This window comes from Balaenoptera ricei, chromosome 1, assembly GCF_028023285.1.
Source record: "Balaenoptera ricei isolate mBalRic1 chromosome 1, mBalRic1.hap2, whole genome shotgun sequence".
NCBI lineage: Eukaryota > Metazoa > Chordata > Mammalia > Artiodactyla > Balaenopteridae > Balaenoptera > Balaenoptera ricei.
This window is the reverse complement of record NC_082639.1, coordinates 71,515,334-71,536,141: the sequence shown is the minus strand read 5'-3', so window position 1 is coordinate 71,536,141 and position 20,808 is coordinate 71,515,334. Positions and strand designations below refer to the sequence as shown.

At 34.1% G+C, this 20,808-nt stretch overlaps 1 protein-coding gene across 9 annotated transcripts in view; it reads right to left on the bottom strand.

Annotated features, from left to right (window-relative positions):
- The window catches only part of ADGRL2 (adhesion G protein-coupled receptor L2), a 212,078-nt gene that overhangs the window by 34,191 nt on the left and 157,079 nt on the right, over positions 1 to 20,808 (bottom strand). For all 9 annotated transcript variants that reach the window (XM_059925141.1, XM_059925150.1, XM_059925126.1 and 6 more), the window contains exons 4-9: positions 19,042 to 19,151; positions 12,174 to 12,974; positions 5,860 to 6,150; positions 5,203 to 5,306; positions 4,168 to 4,353; positions 330 to 513 (exon numbers count right to left, since the gene is read on the bottom strand). In XM_059925141.1, coding sequence (XP_059781124.1) covers positions 330 to 513; positions 4,168 to 4,353; positions 5,203 to 5,306; positions 5,860 to 6,150; positions 12,174 to 12,974; positions 19,042 to 19,151 — 1,676 coding nt within the window. The remainder of the gene's footprint in view (positions 1 to 329; positions 514 to 4,167; positions 4,354 to 5,202; positions 5,307 to 5,859; positions 6,151 to 12,173; positions 12,975 to 19,041; positions 19,152 to 20,808) is intronic.

The window sequence follows — 20,808 nt, the reverse complement described above, 5'->3', positions numbered from 1 at the left end:
GGCATTCGCCACAGCTCCACAGCAAGCACTTTCATTATGTAAGCAGTCCATATTCTGGCAGTTAAGTATTCTACACACTGTTTTCCTTTAATGATTTTTCACTTGGAAAAAAACACATAAAACCAACTTTTAAAAGACATAGGATAGATTTTGGCTTTTGCATTAATTTTATGAGTGTGATCAATAATATCTCTTATTAAGGGACAAAAATAATTGGACAAAATAGAAGTTCGGCACTGGGAAATAACTCAAAAGGCTCAATGGAAGCATTATTCTCTTAAACATCTATCTTCTAAATCAAAATTACACCTGACAATAGATTCACTCACCAATATTTTCTGTGGGCATTGAGACCCTGGTTGGTTCTACGAGATTGTCAGCCAGGACAAAAGCTCCTTCTTCCAATGTATCCAGTAGCATTGTTGCAGTATGCGCTTGTTCAGAAGAATTCATGTGTTTCCATGATTCCAAAGCTTCAGGTCTCAGAAGGTTGTCCACTGTGTCAACAATTGCCTGCATCCATTAGAAAACTATCATTAGTTTTGACTGCTTCTAGTACCAAGGTGATTTTCAATCACTGACTAGTGACGATTGTAATATTTATCTGTCATGATGATTTACTCTTACGGAAGAACACCTGGACAACATATATCTGGCCAACTTGATGTCTGACCCTTTCAAAACAGAACCAGCTGAAGATCAGTAGACTACTCTTTGATTATAAAGACTAAGTATAAAGAGATGACTCGTTTCTGTTTATCTAATCATATTTCAATTGTTGAAAAGAAATAAAACCAGTGTCAGCTCTTAACCTGAGGTATTACCCCTACATGCATGGTCACTCCTACATATAAGCTCAAGACTTAAATGTTCTAAATAGAAAACACTGGTGTCTCTAGAGTAGCCTAATATCTACGCTTGAAAATTAAACCATATTGTTTTTTGGAACCTGAACTAAAATAATAACCAAAATTGTGCCTTTTAACATTGTCTACTTATTATCATTGGGAAAAAAACCAAGGTGATTTCAAAGTCTATAAATTATCTGTGAACATTTTCACTCTTCCAATTGCCTGGCCAGCTAAAAAACACTTGAGAGTATACCTTAATTCATAAACAATCATCTGTTTTTAAGGAGATCAAGAGAACAGTCAAAATATTTAAAACCTATACTAATAATTTAATAAAAACAGAAAGGCAAAGTAAAGTCTTAATAAATATCCAAGTTATAAATATTCATATGTGTAGGTTTAGTTTATTACCATGTAAAACAACATTAAATAAAAATGTAACCCAGTCAGTTAAGCAATTGAAGGCAGGCTTTTGTACTGATACTTACTGTAGCTGTACACTGACTATGGCTTGGATAGCTGAAATCACTGAGTTTATTTACTCTTTCCCATTTACCTAGCCATAATGTGTCATTAAGCCCAAATATCAATTGTTTTGATCTACTGATAATCACTGAGAAAAAAGAACACACACTCTACAAAGAACAACAACAACAATTGCTGGTTTGAGGTACTATATTGAAATGAGCAGGGGGAAAAGTTGTTTGAGGCTACTGTCAGAGTTAAGATTAATTAGCTTAGTCCATCTTAATATCCTCGTTCTGTCTGCCACGTGAGCCACCACGACCTTCCTGGCAGGTAGAAGATACTCGCAAGTGGCATTAAAGGCTTTTTTCTCTCTCTAATGGGAGATAGAATAGTCAGAATGCTCACACTGATACTGCTGCAGCCATTAACTAGAGTGGAACAGATATTGGTCTGCTGAGGCCAGATTCATTAGTCACCAAGAAATACAGACTGGAGCCTCTAATCTAAGTTACAAATGAATCCTCTGTCACAAAGCAGTAACTCGCTTCATTTGCATAGTGTAAGTCAGCTTCTGATTTGTAACTTAAGGAGCTTTATTAGTTTTATCTGAACACAGAAGCTCACTTGAGACATACTGAAAATGACACTGGTCAGAAATCAAGGTCATGCTGAAATTTACTACCTATACACATAACTCACTGATGGCAGGTTTATATTAATTTGTAATGCTCCTTAGTTATTACCAGTTGTATTTTTCTAGTGGAATCAAAATGATCATTAGCCTAATCATATTCCTGAAGTAGTCTCCCTGCCAAAGAAAAAAGGCTATTCTATTCTCACTGAGATATATGTCCTGGGCAACATACTAATTATTACATTTCACACATTAACTAATACCTTAAAGGTGAGCTGAAAATGTCCGTACAACAAATTCTATACACTTCAGCATGTATTTCTTTGCCCCCCATTAAACAGGCTAATAAGGGACTTTCAAAATATTGCCACCTAAAAACAGACTTTCCCACTGCCTTTTCTTGTAAAGTTCTCAGATGCAACAATGTCTATTACTTGTTAGTGAAATACTATTCTTTTTTTCTAGATCTTGCCAACTAAAACTGGTGAAGTCATATCTTTTGAATAATCTCTAGTCTACAAAACTTACAAAGTTCTTTTGTTTTGTTTTCATACATATACAGATTAGTTCTTCAAGGTTTGATTGACTAGGAATATGGTCCCCAGATGAGTAGGGTTAGAAAGTAACCATCCCCAGCAAAAGGAACTTCTTTATTATTTGGATCTACCACACAGAATTGGCTTGGCATAATTCCACTGTTAGCCTCACCATGTTTCCTATTTTACTTGGATATACTAGTGAGAAAATCTGGCTGCAGTGGACGAGGATTCTGAGCCAAACAGTGGCTTTCTGTTTCTATCATCTCGATAAAAAACAACAGATAACATTTATCGAGAGCACTGTCACATTATTTATGTTTTATTTCTAGTAACCCATTCCCATATCAACCTGATTCTAGAAATGACTCCAAAAAATTTCAAGACAAAGCCTATTTTATTTAAGAGTACACCGAAGAGATAAGAAAGCAGTGACTTTTTCATGCACATACATTATGACTACACAGTCTTTGATATGATAAACTGCCAAGAATATATCATAGCTGTTTTCCTCAAGTTGTTTTTTAATCCACAGAGATGACAACAGGAAATAATGAGACTTTATGATTACTTTCCAATTCAGAGGATATTTCATTAAAATTCTTGTATGTTTGGATGAATGGAAAAACAGCAAAAATTATAAAAATAAATTATTTGCTTATTCTGAGAGTAATATACCTGTGAAAAGCCAACATTTGTACAGCTGATATGGGGCACATTATATAATTATCAAAGACTGAAACACATTGGATCATGCAGCAAGATGATAAAGCGTAGCAGGTAGCTGAAGAAGGGAGAAAGCAGGGTGACAGCATAGGAGAGATACCTTAAGGTAAGCCCTGCATGTCTTCTCTCGTTTTTGGAGCTTTTTAGTAAAAGAAAAGAAAATCAGGTTAGATTTTTATCTGTTGAAAATTGAGGAAAGAAGAAATCCTCAGAAATTAAGCTGGTGGTCCTGAGCTCAGCGTTTATTATGTACCATAATCCTCTGGATTTTTGTGAGTCTATACTGATTGCCAAGATTGTGTATTCAGTTTTCAGCTGTATTTTACTAAACATGATAATCCAAAGTATCTTGATAAACCTAGAGACAAAGTATGTGATGAAAAGGAAGAAAAAAAACCATAAAACCATTTTAGCCACAGATTTCAGATTCATATGAATTTCATATAAACACTTTATAGTATGGTTAAAATAGCTATCAAATTTTTGTCAAGGTAGGAAAAATTAGTAGCACTAACACACCATACTCCTAGCAAAGGAAACTTGTCCTTCTCTCAAAACCTACCACTGAAAACAGTATTTCAGTGGCTAACATTCCTATACGCATCACAATTTTCTTACAATCACAAGAGTTGACTGTATTAGTATATGAGTTGTATAACACAATCTCTCCTAGTGCGCCTTCCAAAGTGAGGGTACTGACCACAACCAGGCAAATGAAGTTTACCACCAACTAAAATCTCCCTCAGGTAATTAGCATCATTTGGGGGGTGGGGATGGGTGTGCACGTTGCTCCTTTCCCAAATATAATTCTTTCTTGAGATATGAACCAAATTAGAAGTTCTGTTTCTATGCGTATGTCAAGGGGGCCAAAAGTTAGGCGGTCAAGTGCTGGAAGAATCCAGAGCAGCCACACAAAACATCTAATTGAAAATAACAGAAAATTTCTACCTACCTTGTTGTAACTCCGTCCAGCTGAATCCTTTTCACTAGGTTTCAGTTCCTGCAGCTGCGCATCAAGAATGTCCACCAACTGCTCCATCAACCTCACTGAAGAACTCACGTCCCCAGCAAACACTGGCCCTTTGGTATGTTTCGCCAGTTCATTGGCAAGGCTAGCAGCGTTTTCTCCACTTCTGATCTGAAATGACAGTTTATATTATCTCAGTAAGATTTCTTGTTCTGTTTGTGGCTTCTTGTTCTTTTCCCAAGTATCTCTGTTGTGGGGAGAAAAATATTTGCAAATATGTCAAATTCTGCAACTGAGACCAATAACTTTCTCTTCATTTCAGATGATTAAAGGTTCTGAGATCCTCAGAAAGACATACTTAATCAGACATTTTAAAGAAACAAAAGGGAAAAAAATCAGAAATCCTTTAAAAAAATTTTGAGATAGTTCTCTCATTTCACTGCAACCATTTAAAACTGCTATTTAAAAATCTTACTTATTTATTCCAATGATCCAGAAATTTAAGTGAGAATGTAATCAATATAATACTGAGGGCTATTATCTACTGCTTGCATTTTAGAAAGGTAGATGGTGAAGGAGAAACTAAAATGTCACTGCATTACACTGTAATATTAAAGTTACTAATGCTTTTTAAAGTCATTTTTACTTATTCTATCATAATCATCTGCAATATGAACATCTGCTTGCATTCTGTGGATTCAGTTGCAAATTAATGACATTTGATTTATTAGGCCAATACACTATTTGTCTCACAAACATCAAAAGAAACAGAACAAACTAAATATGAATGAAATTAAGCAAGTATGTACTCATTAAAAAGCTTAACATAGAAAACAGCATGCCCTAAAACATATGTAACTTTGAATAAATAGTTTACAGACAAAGCTATGCATAATTTTTTACTTTTACACTGAACAAAGAGCAATGAAGCTGGTTTTAACATACAAAGCTAAATTATTTATGTTAGAAGTTAAAGCCCTTAATCACCAATGTGTATCATATTAAAAGGTTCCAACCAACCTTCTGAGCCAGCTGATTTACCCAGTGTGAGGTACAGTTGCTAAGATCAGGGCCCCTAGGGTTCCATGTTCCAGTGGAAAGCATGCAGAGATACGAGGCAGTTCCTACAACAGATGTAGAAAGCAACAGTGAAATTGAAACCATTTTTTCTGCATGCATTCGGGAAATCAGCTATGATGATCCTACTCCGTGTGTTAAATTTTGAATAAACATTAATGGAAGTAGTTGACAATAACTGATGAAAAGTAGGGTATAATGCAGACTATAAACAGTCAATATAAAGTCAGCACAGAAATATCAGACATTTACAGCAAACAAACAAAAAGCCCTTGATTTTCTTGGGACTCATCCAAAATGATACATTGCAATGAGAAAGACAGCTGTAAGGAAGCCTCACTAGAGAATCCATGGGCAAAAATCTCAGGCTTGACCTAGGTCTTTAAGAGGGAGAGGTAATTCAGTGCCTGACCTTAAATGACTTTTACAGTTTAAAAATCTTTAAGTTGTCTACATGTGCCCTATTACCAAAGTAACAAAAATAACCATGAAGTTAGCTATTGTAAATATCTCTTTCCTCAATTAAAATCACTCCTGTGTAATTCAGAACCTACTTAAAATAAGTTTTAAAATGTATTTATAGTATTTGACAGGAAATACCTCTCGTTCCCTTGGGACATGGTCGCTCAACCATCATTCCCCTTTGTGTCTGAGGCCACCTTATCCCCCTTGCGTCTAATGCTTCACAGAATCTCTCTGGCAGGGGAAAAATATTTGTGACAGGAGGAATTTTGGTTGTAGAAACTGCTGGAGGTGGTTTTGTCCCTTTGCTTCCTTCCTGAGATCCAGCTACAGTTGTGCTCATGGGGCCTTTCTGTGAAGTGCTTGTGGTTGATACTGTGGTTTTGAACATCTCAGCTGAAGAAGTTACTGTCACAGCTGTGGTAGGCACTATGGAAAGAAGACGAGGATGTTAATCTCAAACACACACTTGCACTCGTATGTGAACGCGTGAGCACACACACACACACAAAACCCCTACCCATCCAACCACCCCAACACCAACAGAATGAGAAATCAATGAGAATATCTGTAGGGTGGGAGGAAGACTAAATCTCTTCATTTATTCCAATTTATTCATATTGTTGGCTAAGCGATGGCAGTTTAGGATTTACCATAGATTTTGCTCTATGACTCTAATTGTGCTAGGCTTACTTCTCAATGAAATATTTGATAATAAATTTTATGTACAATTTCATCATATATCATGTAACAGGAAATGAAGGACAGTTTCATACAGAAAATTTCAATGTACATATCAAATACATTATGTCATATCAAATACATAATTTAGAAAAATCCGTTTCTTATTCTTAAATTCATACGCTGAAACAATAAAATTCAAAGTATCAGCGCAAGTCTAACCATTACATATAATTAGGACAACAGAAAATTTCAAGTCACCCACTCTGCATCTTGCAGGAAAACAAATACTGTAGCATCTTTCCACCCAGCAGCCATTCTTGCTTGAGAGGTTTTTGAGCATGCCTGATTAGATCCAAACAGAAGATAAGCTGGGCATGCTTGTGCTGTTTCAGTAAGGAAACATCTGAGGCTTCCACATTTTTACTTTTGAAAACACAGCTATGAAAAAGAAACTAGCTCTGGTCAGAGGTTACAATGTAATCTCATATCAAGATAACGGGTTCGATCAAATAATGCCTTATTTGAAAACAACCCTACATATCCTATTGACCCTTAACAGAGAGTATAAAAGAATTTAAAAATATAAAAGTGGATTTAAAAGTAAAAATTTTAGAAGAAAACAATTTTAAGGTTATTTTGGACTTCCAACATTACTTTTAAACTGTCAAATCCACTAGGTTAAAATAATAATGGAGCTTAATGTTTCCTTCATTAATTAACACTTAATTAGTTTAAAAAAACAACAAAAATTCTGTCAGTAAAACTTTAATGGCACCATTTAAAATCTATTAGGTGATCACACTATAGTTTTATCAACATTTAGATTACTGGCTCTTAAGACCTTATAAATATGATGCCTTAAATTTAAATTGAGTAGAGCAAACTAAAAATAGCTATTATTAAAAATAATCGTATAAAACATTAACTTACTTTATGGCTTTGCTATACATAAGAAACAAGCTAGAACATTAAAACTTCTTGGAAAACAAGTTCATATTATCACTGATAATATTAAGCTCTGGTCCATAAGTAGTTTACATAATTCTGACTCTATGACAGAGTATGCTAAGTTTATCAGAAAAAGTAATGTGCACTTGTTTCTAGTTCTTTAGTAGTGAGAAACTACTTCTTGTTATCAGTAAGTGCAAGACACACTTTTTACACCCTTTTTTCATTCTATCACAAGAGAAACTTCTTAAGCTATGTATTATTTCCAGGGCATCAGTTACTGGCCATATGAGAGAAGCCTGTGTACATTAGCCAAGCATCATGCCTAGCCAGCTGCTGCAGAAACCTATTCAAACCTGTTTATCTTTTTCTGTAAAGCGCTTCCCTGACATCCTGTTAAACCTCGTAATTTTCTTTTGATTACAATGCAGCCAGGCTTTCAGTGCTTTCTCAATTAACATTTGTCAAAAGCATCACAATCTTTTGCAGAAGTGTCAAGTGAATGCTGCTGAATGAAATCTAAAAGCCGGGGACAGGGTGAGGGGGGGGATTCGGAGCAAAGAGAAAAGGGCAGAGCAAAATGGTTTAGTGCTACACCTTCTGATGTATCCCTTGACACTGTGCTAATTCGTACATATTTAATCACTGAAATACGTATTAACTATACTACAATTAGTGCTCTGTTTGCTGAGCATCAGTAAAGATTCCTAACAAGTGAGTGAAGGTAGGCAATAAAATGACTTTTATTAAATGCACAAAATTTCATGCAACATTCTATACCCTATTTGCATGTGTCATTGATAACTTTCATACCTTTTTACCTTTTGTTCATCAAAAGAAGTTTAAAGGGAAGCAAAACATTCTTCAAAGGTAAATCAATGAAATATTGGGGTATCATGAAAATAAACATGAACGTCAACTTTACGTGGCAAAATGAAACCCTTTAGGAGGACAACTATAAGATTTTGCAAGGCCAAAGTTTAACAACTTCAAGCAAAGCATTTTTTTCTAATGTTGAAGCTAGAAATGAAGAGGTATTTCTAAAAGTTAATATTTCTTTCCTTAGGTGAAGACAGGACGCAACAGGGCATCCCATGATGATAAAAGCTTACACTTATTCAGCATTTATGTACCAGATGCTATGCTAATCACCATTCATGGATCATCAGATCATCTTATTTGATCCTTACCACAACCCCATGAAGTAGGCACTATGATTATCTTCCTTTTACAAAAGAGAAGACTGAGCCATGGAGGAAGTTAAGCAATTTGTTCAGGTTCACTTGTCCATACTCTTAAATATTATGATCTTACTTTTCTAGGTAAAAGATTTTCAGAGACTCTGGGAAAGTATGGCACCCTACAAAGCAATTTGCCCTTATTTTGGAGCATTTGACACTGTGTTCTGCGTAAATCTTTAAAAGAAGAAAAAATGTGGGAACGTAAGATACTGAAGCAATAAAAAGTTTCATAATGAACCATATGTGGCAAAAGGCTCAAAACTCAAGAATATCCTATAAATGGTAACAGAAAACATGGCAACTCACAATAGACTTATATCATAAATCTAAACCCTACTTTACAGAGCCTGTCCCACAGTTATCAGGTGCCATATCAAACACACAGATTTAATGACTTAACATTCTACCTACCATTTATTATTTGAGTACAGAGACCTAGAAACGGTGCCAATAATGCTAATAAACATATTTAATAGGTACCCATGAAAATTTCAACAAACACATACAGAATGGTTCAATTTACTATGACAGTATTTACTAAGAACTTGCTAATTATCAACAGCTTTTTCCTGTGTGAAAAGATTTTAAGGACAATATGGGTGGTTATTTCCCTCTTCCAAGTCCCCAAACTCACCCATTATTCACTGAATGAAGTCCAATTACAGTTAGTCTGTAGCCTGGTAAGGCAAAACTGCAGATTTATTAAATTTACCCTTATTCGATGTCTAAAAACACTGATCACCTTTTAATTAGCATCCATTATCAGTGGGAAGATGTTTTAAGAAATATGTATTCTATGCTAAACACTTCCTAAGTAATAGACCTAACTGGCTCTCTTGATAAAAAATTTCCCTCATGTTGTTTAAGTGTCATACTTCATTATTACTCTAAGACAGATATTCAGAAACTGTCAAAACTCAAGACACAATATTTTTCAATAATGTTTGGGATATCACATCTGAAGACAGATAAAGTAAATATATAAATCAATTCAGATTAAGACATAGAAAAGAGTTAATATATGACTGAAATGGGATTTTTCTAAGCCCATTTTATAGAGAAAGAAAGTAAAAACAGACCTAGTTCAAGGAAATGGAGCAAATTAACTATGCAGAGATCACAAAAAGCTAAAAATGTAAAGAAAAAAAGAAAGATGTATTTGAAAACATTATCAAGGCCAAGCAATAATATACTTGTGCTGTTAGGAATGAAAGGCTTGGATTTATAAATGGGGAAAAGTATTGAAGCTAATACAGTGTGGAACAGTCCACAATGAAAAATTATCCGTTTTACAGCACAATGTACACTTCAGCTATATACATGGTAGCAAAGCCAGTACATGAGACTTGCTGACAGTGGCTTACTGGTTTGACCTAAGTGTATGAGCCACAATAGTTCTGCAATGCCCCATCTACATGCAGTTAGATAACAGCACATATCTTAGATGAGCGAGACAGGAGTCTCTCCAAAAGCATTTGAAGATAAATTATAAAGAACACGTGAATAAGATAATACAATTCAAACATCAGCAAGAAATTTAGGTCAGATAAAACTTTTTACCACTAAGGGTTTAATAAGGGGTCAATACGAATTTTCACTTTCTGAGAATATATAAGAATGGTTAACTATTTTGGATAACACAACACAGCTGTAGGAATGCAGTTACCACATATGGCTAAGTTTCTCATTTTCGAAGCTGGTAACTGTTTTTTCCAAAAAGCACCCAAATTATCAAAGATTCTTTCATCTGAAATGGATCAAGTTATTTACTAGAACATAAGCCACATGTGGAAAATGACATTATTACTCATCTTGTATTTCATGAAGTACTCTGTGACAAGCAGGGAGGCAATGATTCCTTGTTGAGCTGCATCTGTACTCAACTTTAGGTGCTGCCTGATTATGAATTTACATTTTTAAAATTTATTTTCTTTTTTTTTCTAATGGAGGGAAAGAGATTTACTGCTACCCAAGATAAATTTAACAGCTGTGAGGGTAATACAGGTTACAAAAAAGATTAACACATGTATCTCCACAGTGTCAAATTTTGTCGATTACTGACCTTTTGCCTTTTACAAACCTATAGGATAAAGGAGGAGCATAGTACTAGCGTTTAGAAAAACAACTGAGATATAGGAACCATCCCAAATTGCTGGCCTCAAGAGAAAAAAGATAGGTCTGAATTCAAAAATAAAGAATACTAAGATACTATCAACAAAGATTTTTATGTCCTAACAGATTTCATTGTTGAAAGTTTAACAATGGGACATTGCTACAACTTTAACCCAACAAATTCTAGACATACATGAATTAGAGAAAAAGGGGGCTTATACTAAGTCATATGTCATTATTGCCCTTATGTTAAGAAGAAAAATCACATATTTTTGTATTCTATAACTCAAATTAGAAATTCAATTACAAAAGGCTTCTGCTTTTGAGGTCCTAACCCTATGACGATATTTAGAACTTAGTAACATTATACCCTAAACTATGTGTGGGTATATGTAATTGTGTTTAAGTATGTGAATGTATACTGCTTTAACAGAAGAAAAAGATATTAATTTATGTTCCACCTTGTTGAAGAGATTGATTTAGTCACTCCAAGGAACATTCTGGCTCCTACAATTTTGAAGTAACTCAATGATGTGAAAATTCTAATTAACTCAGAAAATTGAAATAATTCAGATCTTTAAAACACAAATATTATTGCTCAAATAGAAAAGACATAATAAGTGCAAGCTCTATAATAATATATTAAGAGGTCATTCTTTTATCATGAGTATGAGGTAATCTTCTTTTAATGAAATATTCAAAACTTCATTTACCCTCAAAAATTGTTCACTGCAGAACTGAATTAACTTGCTAAACTAACATATACTTCCAAAGATTTATTAAGTAATGATCCTCCATAAAGATACCTAAAGAGAACACAAATCAAAAAATGCTAGCGGATTTGTCTTCATAAATCAACACTTGGGATCATTTAATGCTTAGTCCATGTGTAACAGTTAAAGTCACAGAAATACTGACCTAAAACGGTCACAAATTTATTGGGAAATAAAAATGTGTTATTTTACACGATGATCTAGTAAGATGTTGGATGACTCCTTCTCCTACCCAGAGAGCAGAGGCCAAAACTTCAGAATACTTATGCCTGACATTGTATATCAAGCCTAGCAATTCTCCTGGGACTTCCTAACAAAAATTTCCTTTAACCACTGGCGCCAAGAAGTTAAAAGGTCTGCACATAGATTATAATCAATTCAGAAGTCAGGTAGAAAAAACACACAAAGCTAACAGGTTTGTAGTGGGCATTACATTTTTAGCAATGAAAATCTAAACTAACCAAGGATGCTACAATTTTTTGAAACCAATATGTAAACGAAGAAATTCAGAAAAAGAAAATGGACCAATATAAGGCTAAAATGTACACAGTATGTGACAATTTGAAATGCCACAATATTATCATTTGCCCTTGAACTATGAAAAGGGAAAGAAAATAAATAGGAAAAAAATTAAGAAGTCTTAAAAATAAACTGTTCATAAAAGATATAAGCATTAGCAAGCAAACATTCTTACCTTGGGCAGGATCAGGTGGACCAAACTCCAGAGAATATCGTAAAATGAAGTTATTGTTCCACACGTAGAGTTGGTTATCTCTTGGATTGTAATCCACTGCAGCAATATACTGATACTGGTTGGGGAAGGGAACATCTACATATTCTCCTCGGTTTAATCGGGTATTGTAAATATAATCAATTGCATTCTTGCCTGTTTCACTCTCATTGTCTTGATAAACTGACCTGACCACATAAAGGACTCCACAGATCATAAAAGCATTTGATGCAGCTCGTTTGTCATACACAGTCTCCCACGTTGCTTCAAAGCGAAGAGTGTATGGATTCAGTTGGCTAATAACTATCATTCCATTGTTCTGTTCAGTGGCATAAATGACCCATAAGCCATTTTCATCAACTGCTAGGTCAATATCAGTTTTTCCTCCCCATCTATATGGTGAGGTATCATGATAGTTAGCATAGTTAATTATGGCCTCTCCACTCTTAATTCTAGTCCTCAAGTCAAATTTCACAATATTCCTCGTTCTTTCTTTGTTAAAGAAGACAGCACCATCATATACCACAAATCCAGTACCATCTACTCGATTTGGAAGTTTGTATGTTGTTGTTTGGCGACTGTTTTGGAAATCTTCTAAAGAAGCATATTCTATTAAAGTATCGGTACGATATGGAGTCCAGGGCATGAAATAAATTTTATCTGCAGCCTGAAGAGGGTCCTTGCACCAAGCACCTGCCTTTTGTTCAGCTTCATATATACATGGTGAATCCACAATTGCTTTCAAGGTCCCAGGGCACACAAAAACTAACAGTCACAGAGAAAAGACAAGAATTAAGCAAAGTTAAAAGACTATACAGGCAAACGCAAGTTTTAATGATCATAGACCAAAAGAGAAAAATTCACTCTATTAGCATTCAATTTTACCGGAAATTATACTTAATACGAGTACTACCTTTCTTTCCTCAAGTTACCATAATTGATGTACCAGCATACAAAGCGGCTGGGGTTTATTTTCACAAATACAAACCTAAGTTTAAGATCATTCATGATTGAGCTAACAATGTACATTTTTGCTATGTGTTTTTATCTTATAATTTGGTAATTTATGCTTTAAAATTCTGAGCTTTGTACATAAGGGTGATCAAAGTACTTTTAGACCAAACTTTGTACCCTCCCTTCCTTAGCCCATTTATAAGCCCCCGAAAGCAGAACACCAAAATTAAGCAAATAAAACAAACCCAATGTGAAGGCTTATTTAGAACGTCTATGGAACTCAGACTGAAAACAAAAGTGCTTCAATTGAAGGAACATAAATATTCGGAAAATGCAATTAGAAGCAGAGAAAAGTAAATACGAGGAAAGGACTGATGAAACGACCAGGAGACCCTGTAACCATGGCATGCTATGGAGAGGGTTCTGGAAGCCAGGCAAGATGACACTTTAATAATAAAATATCCAAGGGTATCAGAAAAAGAGATAAAGAGTGAAAAGAAACAGAGAAAGGACAGCTCCCCCTCGCCGACTTCAGAAATTTTACCCTGTCACCAGATTTAGCGGTCATATAATTTCACTGTAAACAGTCGACTTCTTTATGAGGTGCATTTATGAGATCCTGCTGATTATATATTAATGTCAGGAGTGTTGTAGGGGAAGGGAAGGGAGAAGGTAACATCCATAAGGCACATAACAGGGAGCTGGGGTTCAAACTGTATACATTATTTACCTTTTTGCTCCACTTCTATTTTAAGCATCGGAAGAAAAAAAAAAAGTGCAAGGAAAAAAGAAAAAAGATTAAAATAAATTGACAGTCTAAGATTGAATTCGTAATAGATGCTAAATATAGGAAGAATAAGAGCTGCACTACTTTGGATAAAGAGAAACACAACAGGAAAACCTAGCAGGAGAAAAGATACTAAAGTTACATAAAAGAACATGGATCAATCATTTCAGTAGATTAAGGAGGCAATACAAATATGTTGGCATGTTGCTTCACTTAGTGTACCTGAATAAATAATGAAACTCTTCACTAATGCATGGTGTACATAACTCTTGCCTTTCCCAAGTCACTCAGCATTCTTATCAAGTTTTACTTTAAATAGGTAGGCTATAGACACAGATGCATGCATAGGTGTATCATCCCCATTTATCTTATCATGCGAACTCATTATTAAGCTGACTAAAATTAGGTAAGCATAACAACAGGGAAATATATTTATAAACATGGCAACTCAATTTTGAAGCTCAGGTCAAAGCTAATGAATACTGATATTGTTACATTTTTTCAAAGACACTTATGTAAGAAGAAATATATAATTATGCATCTCAGTACGTTTCAATTTTTTTCTATTAAATTTTCTGTTTCTAGAAAAATCTATCTTAACTATAAAGAATCTGCCTCCTTTTCAGGAATATACAAGCCTCCCCCTTTACCCCAATAGTTATTTTGAAGTGTAGGCTAAGGTAGTACCTTTCTTCCCCACTAATAATTAGGAAATTTACTTATTTACATTTATATATACTTTATATTATAAAATCCTTATTAAATTCTCTACATCACATATCTCAAACTTGTAATATAAAGTCTATTAAAAAAAAGTAAGCAAAATACATACAAGGAAAAAGCAAGCACAGTAGGCAAGGAGAAAAAGGAAGAAAGAATTATGGTTAGCTTATTATGACATTGTCTACCATCATCAATTTACACAAAAGCAAGCTAGCATGCAACAACAATCATACCAAGCATTCAAAGCAAATACCTTGATTCCACAGACCCCATAAAAGGTAAATGCTTCATAAAACAAACCTGATTAGTAGAGTTATAGGAGAAAAAAATCCTCCCTCCAAGAAGTTTAAAGAAATGGATTATGCAGTTAGGAAGTATGCTATGTAAGATTCTCACTGGTAAATCGTATTCTAATAATTACAAACCATAAAATACTATTTTAGATTTTGTATGTAGGTTTTGAAGTATGTTGCCTGAATTTCATAAAGTGACCAGACTAATGTCTGTGATTCTCCCTCTTCCCTTATTAAAATGCATTAGGGTGTGCTAATACTGTATCTCCAAACTGACTACTCAAAGATACTGTAGTTGCACATTTCATTAAGATGCCTTAGCTTGATTAATTTTTTTAAATTATGATAATTCATCAAGATTAAATACTGACCTCCTGAAATACCTTAGGGAGAAACATATCACACAAATATTTTTGCCATAGGAAATCTTCCACATTAAGACACCACCTCCTCTGTCCAACTTGGTCTATTTAACCACTTTCAGGAAACATACTTGCTCTATTAATGCGTAAACCTGACTACATCCAGTAAAAAGGAAATTCAGTGTTACTGACATGGAACAATTCTTTTTTATAAACCACTGGTCCTAAAATTACTGCTCAGTGAAGAGCAATATTATACCTGCTTAGAATCAATAAAGGAAGGGCATGGTGGGAAAATGAGGATAAAATAAATCATTAGTGTTGAGTCTGCTCAGACTATCTTTATACACAGCTACATTCTTCATTTTTAGGAAAGGATGATTTTACTGAAATACATCAATTAAATGCAAAGATGGGAATAATACATTTTAAAATATGTTACGCATTTAAAACAGAACTTAAAACAAGTTCAATAAAGAATGTAGAAAATATATTTTGTTTTCTATTAATTGAAAATGGCTGGGTTTTATTATTTGATACATTAAAATGACAGTGAAGTTACTGAGCAAAATATTAAATAGGGATGACTTCATTTACGATTTAACTATTATATTTATATTAAAGAAAATAAAATGGATATATATTGTATATAATTTATAATTCTAATGAAAACTGAGAAGTAACATTCAAATGTAAAAGTAAAAAAAAAAAATTAAATAAAACTTTTGATGATTGATGAAGTGCATAAAATATGGATATTCAAAACAAAAGACCTTACATTATGATTTTTATGACAACCTAAAGGATATATATCTGTCAAATCAGCCAAAATTCTCTCAACCGAGAAAAATATAAAAATACAATCAAATTAATGAAATTAGCATTCTTCATCACAAATACATATTGCAACTTGTCTTAAGAGACTGTATGAATTAATTCATAACAATACATTTACTATGCTATAGAACAAACATAAATACGTGACCCACTAACATCAGTGAAGGACACGGTTATGCAAGACAAGAGATCGACCCAAACAAACTAAAGCCTACATACTCTGTATCTGAAGTGACACACTATTTCATTTTGAATAATCTTATGTTTATTCATTAACAATGATTCAATCAATAGTAAAAGTGTTTTTTTCTCATAAAATAAAACATAGCTGAATTTATGGTATAACTTTAATAACTTAATGATAATTTGAGATAAGAGGGTACAAAAATCAAACCAAATCACACCTGTAGGATATGGAAATTCTGATCTGATTACTCTCCTTTATCCTACAAGATCCTTATGACTTCTTTTAAACACACATTCATTCAATTACTAATCAAATATAATATATGTGCCTGTCTATAAACATACAAAGTTAAAAAAACAACAGCATTTATGATGGACTCTGTTGAGTAAATTTATTATAAAATTTTCAGAGATCATGGAAAATTTCTAAATTTTTTAAAAAATAAGTGGAAACAGTTTGGGATGGATATGCTTCTGAAGAATTTGCTCTGGATAGAAACTGGCATAAAGCCAGGTGGTAACAGACACATAATAAATGTTATCTGACAGTGACAGTTTTTATCAACTAAGTGTAAAAGGAGTATGCAAACATTACAAAGTACCAAAATACTATTAAAACAAGGGAAAAGTGAAAGCTAGACTCTTAAAATAAAAACAAGTATAAGAGATGGTTATAAAGGACAGAAGCATAAAGAAACAAAAGGAGAGGATAATGGGGAAAAGAGATTGAGAAGATACACAGTCCTAAATAAGATCAGAACAATCTAAAGAGATCCTTTCCATTAATTTTAATATTAGTGAAAATCATGCAATTTATAGTGTGTCACTACTGTACAGTATATAGGAATTATAATTACTTCTACTCTTTAGCAAGGAGTAGTTTAAAAAAGCCATAGACTTATTTCTGTCTCGTGCAAACATCTAGAAAGGTAACAGCAAATTAATTACCGGGTTTTTTTTTAAGGACAAAAACTAAAAAGAACAAATACTTCTCTGAGTATAGCTATTTGCAAGTTTATTACACAATGTACATTACTTCTGGAGAACTGAAAAAGTAAATTTTGAAAGTTAGATGTTCCAGAAGATATCCACATTTTCCTTTCTTGAACAGCGCAAGAAATAACTTAGAAGTCTGAAAATAATATTTTCTTAACACTGTTCTTGATCTATAGACTAGATTACAGGAACTGGCTCCAGAAAGACATAATTCTTGGCAGCTCTGACTGATTCCACTGTTTGGGAATGGATGCTGTATTCCTTTTCTAATTTGAGGACAGAAACCATACTAAATTCAACTGAAAGTGACTTTATGGAACAAAACTTTGGTTAGCTCAAAAGAATACAATGTTCCTCCAGTGGCACAGGAGAATGATTATGTAAGCCACCAACACTACACACAGGAGAAATGATATAAAGATCAGTGCACTCAGTAGGCTTCCAATCCTACAAATGATATAGAAAATACTGAAAACATAAAAAGCCTCCATTTCACAGTAACACAACACAGAGCAGGGGTGAAAAGATAATCTGTGTTTGGCCTTTAACTGATACCCCACAAAAAGCCAATTTATCAAAACTGCGGGCAGAGAAGAGAGAGACAGTGCCTTCACAGGATGTGTAAGTATGTATTACAACCATACTGGGCATAGTATATCTATGTAAAATCAGCCCTTTGGTTTCAGAAATATTGATAGTTTGAACATACGAATCTAGCAGAACTAGTGATCTGGTTTTTGAGCTTCTGGAAAAAGCAATTTCATTATTAGTTTGAGTCCATCTTTTTTTAAGGAGGGAAGTCCTCTAAAGCAAATCATAAAATTGCTGCTAAAGAATTTTTAATTCAAATGCCTATGAATTAAGGTAGCATGACACGTTTATCCAATTTAAGAAGTAAAGAAGTCAAGAACAAAACCAAACAAATTACCTGATGAAAATTAAGTAATATACTTAATCTTTTTAATTGCCTAAAATGTTTTTTTCCTGTTGAAAATAAAGAATCCAATTCATAAGTATGAATTCTGAGATTAGGAGGAAAGCTACATAGAATTACAGTATTAGCGGAAGCCTACTTATGAAGTTCCCAACTGAATTTTAAATATTCCTCTAAAGGATAATACTAAAAATGGATGTTGCAAAATTAAAAATATGTGCAAGGCTTTGTTACGTTTGTTTTATTTAGTGTTAAGATTTAGTCACTGAATCTGGTAAAGGAGTACTCTCTTAAGGACAAGGGACAAAAAGGAAAGCACTTGCCTCAGTTCCTGCAATGGTAGCTTTCACCAGGCATTAAAGTTACCACAACAGCAGGTAGCCATTCAAGTAGTTCACGATTAAAACCGAAGTCAATTCCTTCTTTAGAAAACTGTGAGCCAAACCAATTTGTCAGCAACTGGTCTTGGGCAAAAGTACAGATTTCTATCTGCCCTACTGAATAGCTAATTCCAGTTTGTTTTCTGGAAAAACACTAGCCGTAAAAGCCAAACACTTAAGAACACAGACAGACACTTGGCCAGCATCACACTATGGCTTCCGTCCACATTTCATGAAACTAATTGGAGGCCCGAGTCTGTTAGTGCTCTGCATGCATAATAGTTTTGTAGGCCATAAACATATGCTTCTTTCACATGTGTCCTCTTTCAGCATCAACGAGGAATGCTGTGGAAAGTGAAAAATACAAGCTTCATACTTACTGTAAGGGACACATTCATATTGGACCTCAAGATATTTGTATGTGCCAGGACATGGATCAGGAAATACATCTGACCCAGTAACTACTATACACTGTGTTCGATTGTTGCACCTGGAAAACAAAACAAATCAAACTTGTGTAACAATAATGTATTTGTTTATTTTTACTAAAGAAATATAATAGAGAACTGATCCATATTTTCTTCAAGCAACTAGTACCATAAATTTAAAAATTCAACTGATATTAGGTTGCTGTAAAGAGTTACAAAAGTCCTATTTTCTTTATGTTGTGATATTTCTGTATCATGGGTCACACTGAATTTTAACTGGAAATAAAAAGAAAATCACAATGGGGCTTCCCTGGTGGCGCAGTGGTTGAGAATCTGCCTGCCAATGCAGGGGACACGGGTTCGAGCCCTGGTCTGGGAGGATCCCACATGCCGCGGAGCGGCTGGGCCCGTGAGCCATGGTTGCTGAGCTTGCGCGTCTGGAGCCTGTGCTCCACAGGAGAGGCTGCGACGGTGAGAGGCCCGCGCACCGCGATGAAGAGTGGCCCCCCACTTGCCACAACTAGAGAAAGCCCTCGCACAGAAACGAAGACCCAACACAGCCATAAATAAATAAATAAATAAATAATAAAAATTTAAAAAAAAAAAAAAAAAAAAAAAAAAAAGAAAATCACTAACAGTTCTCTATTCTTTTAGTATACATTTTAATTGGAATTTTTGACATGTTCAACATGTACTGAAAAAAAAGAAACTTACCTGGATACTCACCATAATATTTAAGAATTAAAATTGACTTTAAAATGGTACTGAACAAGAATGGAACTGAACAAAACAGAGTCATAAACTGAATAGCTTGAAAGTAAATTTTGACAACATACTGAAACAAAGGAAGAGCCAGGTTTTAAGCTTATCCTCTAAATCCCGTTTTGTGTTAAGCGTTCTATTACAGGTACTTATACACTCTTGAATACCAGATACCAAGCTAATAGATCACACCTTCCATGCTATGGCCTGCATAAATGACAGAATGAATTTAAAGCATTTAGCATAGTGCGTGGTACATAATACTGAGTGTCTAAGCATTGTGTTACACTTACTATTTTCATAGAGCAATATGCTTATACTATCAACATGATATGACTATGAATTCGGTTTTTCTAAATTAGTACTCCCTGAAATACAACATTAAAAAGAATGTCACTAACATGATGCCTAGAATGTCCTATTTATTCCTATTGGAAGTATTTTCTTATTTTTGTGTTGTCATTAATTCATTGTCATTGAGATTATTAGAATTAAGTTAGAATTCCAGGCAAGATGATATTTATTTGAGTTCTATGAATTTGTCCAAATGATCCTGTTATAAGCTATATAAAGGCAAGAATCATTTCCTTTATATTTAACTTGATTACAACCCAATGGGATGTAATATTTTCAGGGTTATTATTGTATTTTCTGCTGGTATATAAATTAGGAAGACAAAGCAAGCAGAGCAAGAGCATTTTAACAAAATTTACTTGATAATTTGAATACCAGGCATTCTATAGTATATTAAATAACTAGACTATAGCATGGCAAATAAAGAATGAAAAAGTAGCCCAGTTTTTAGCACAACTAATTCACGGAGGGTGGAAGGAGAACTGTGTTAGAGAGGGGTAGGTATGTAAAGTCATGCACCTTAGAGCCACTTCAACTCAAACCAGGTTGATTCTTCCCTGTAGAGCAGCAAGACCTGAAAACTTTTATAGGATCAAACAGGTA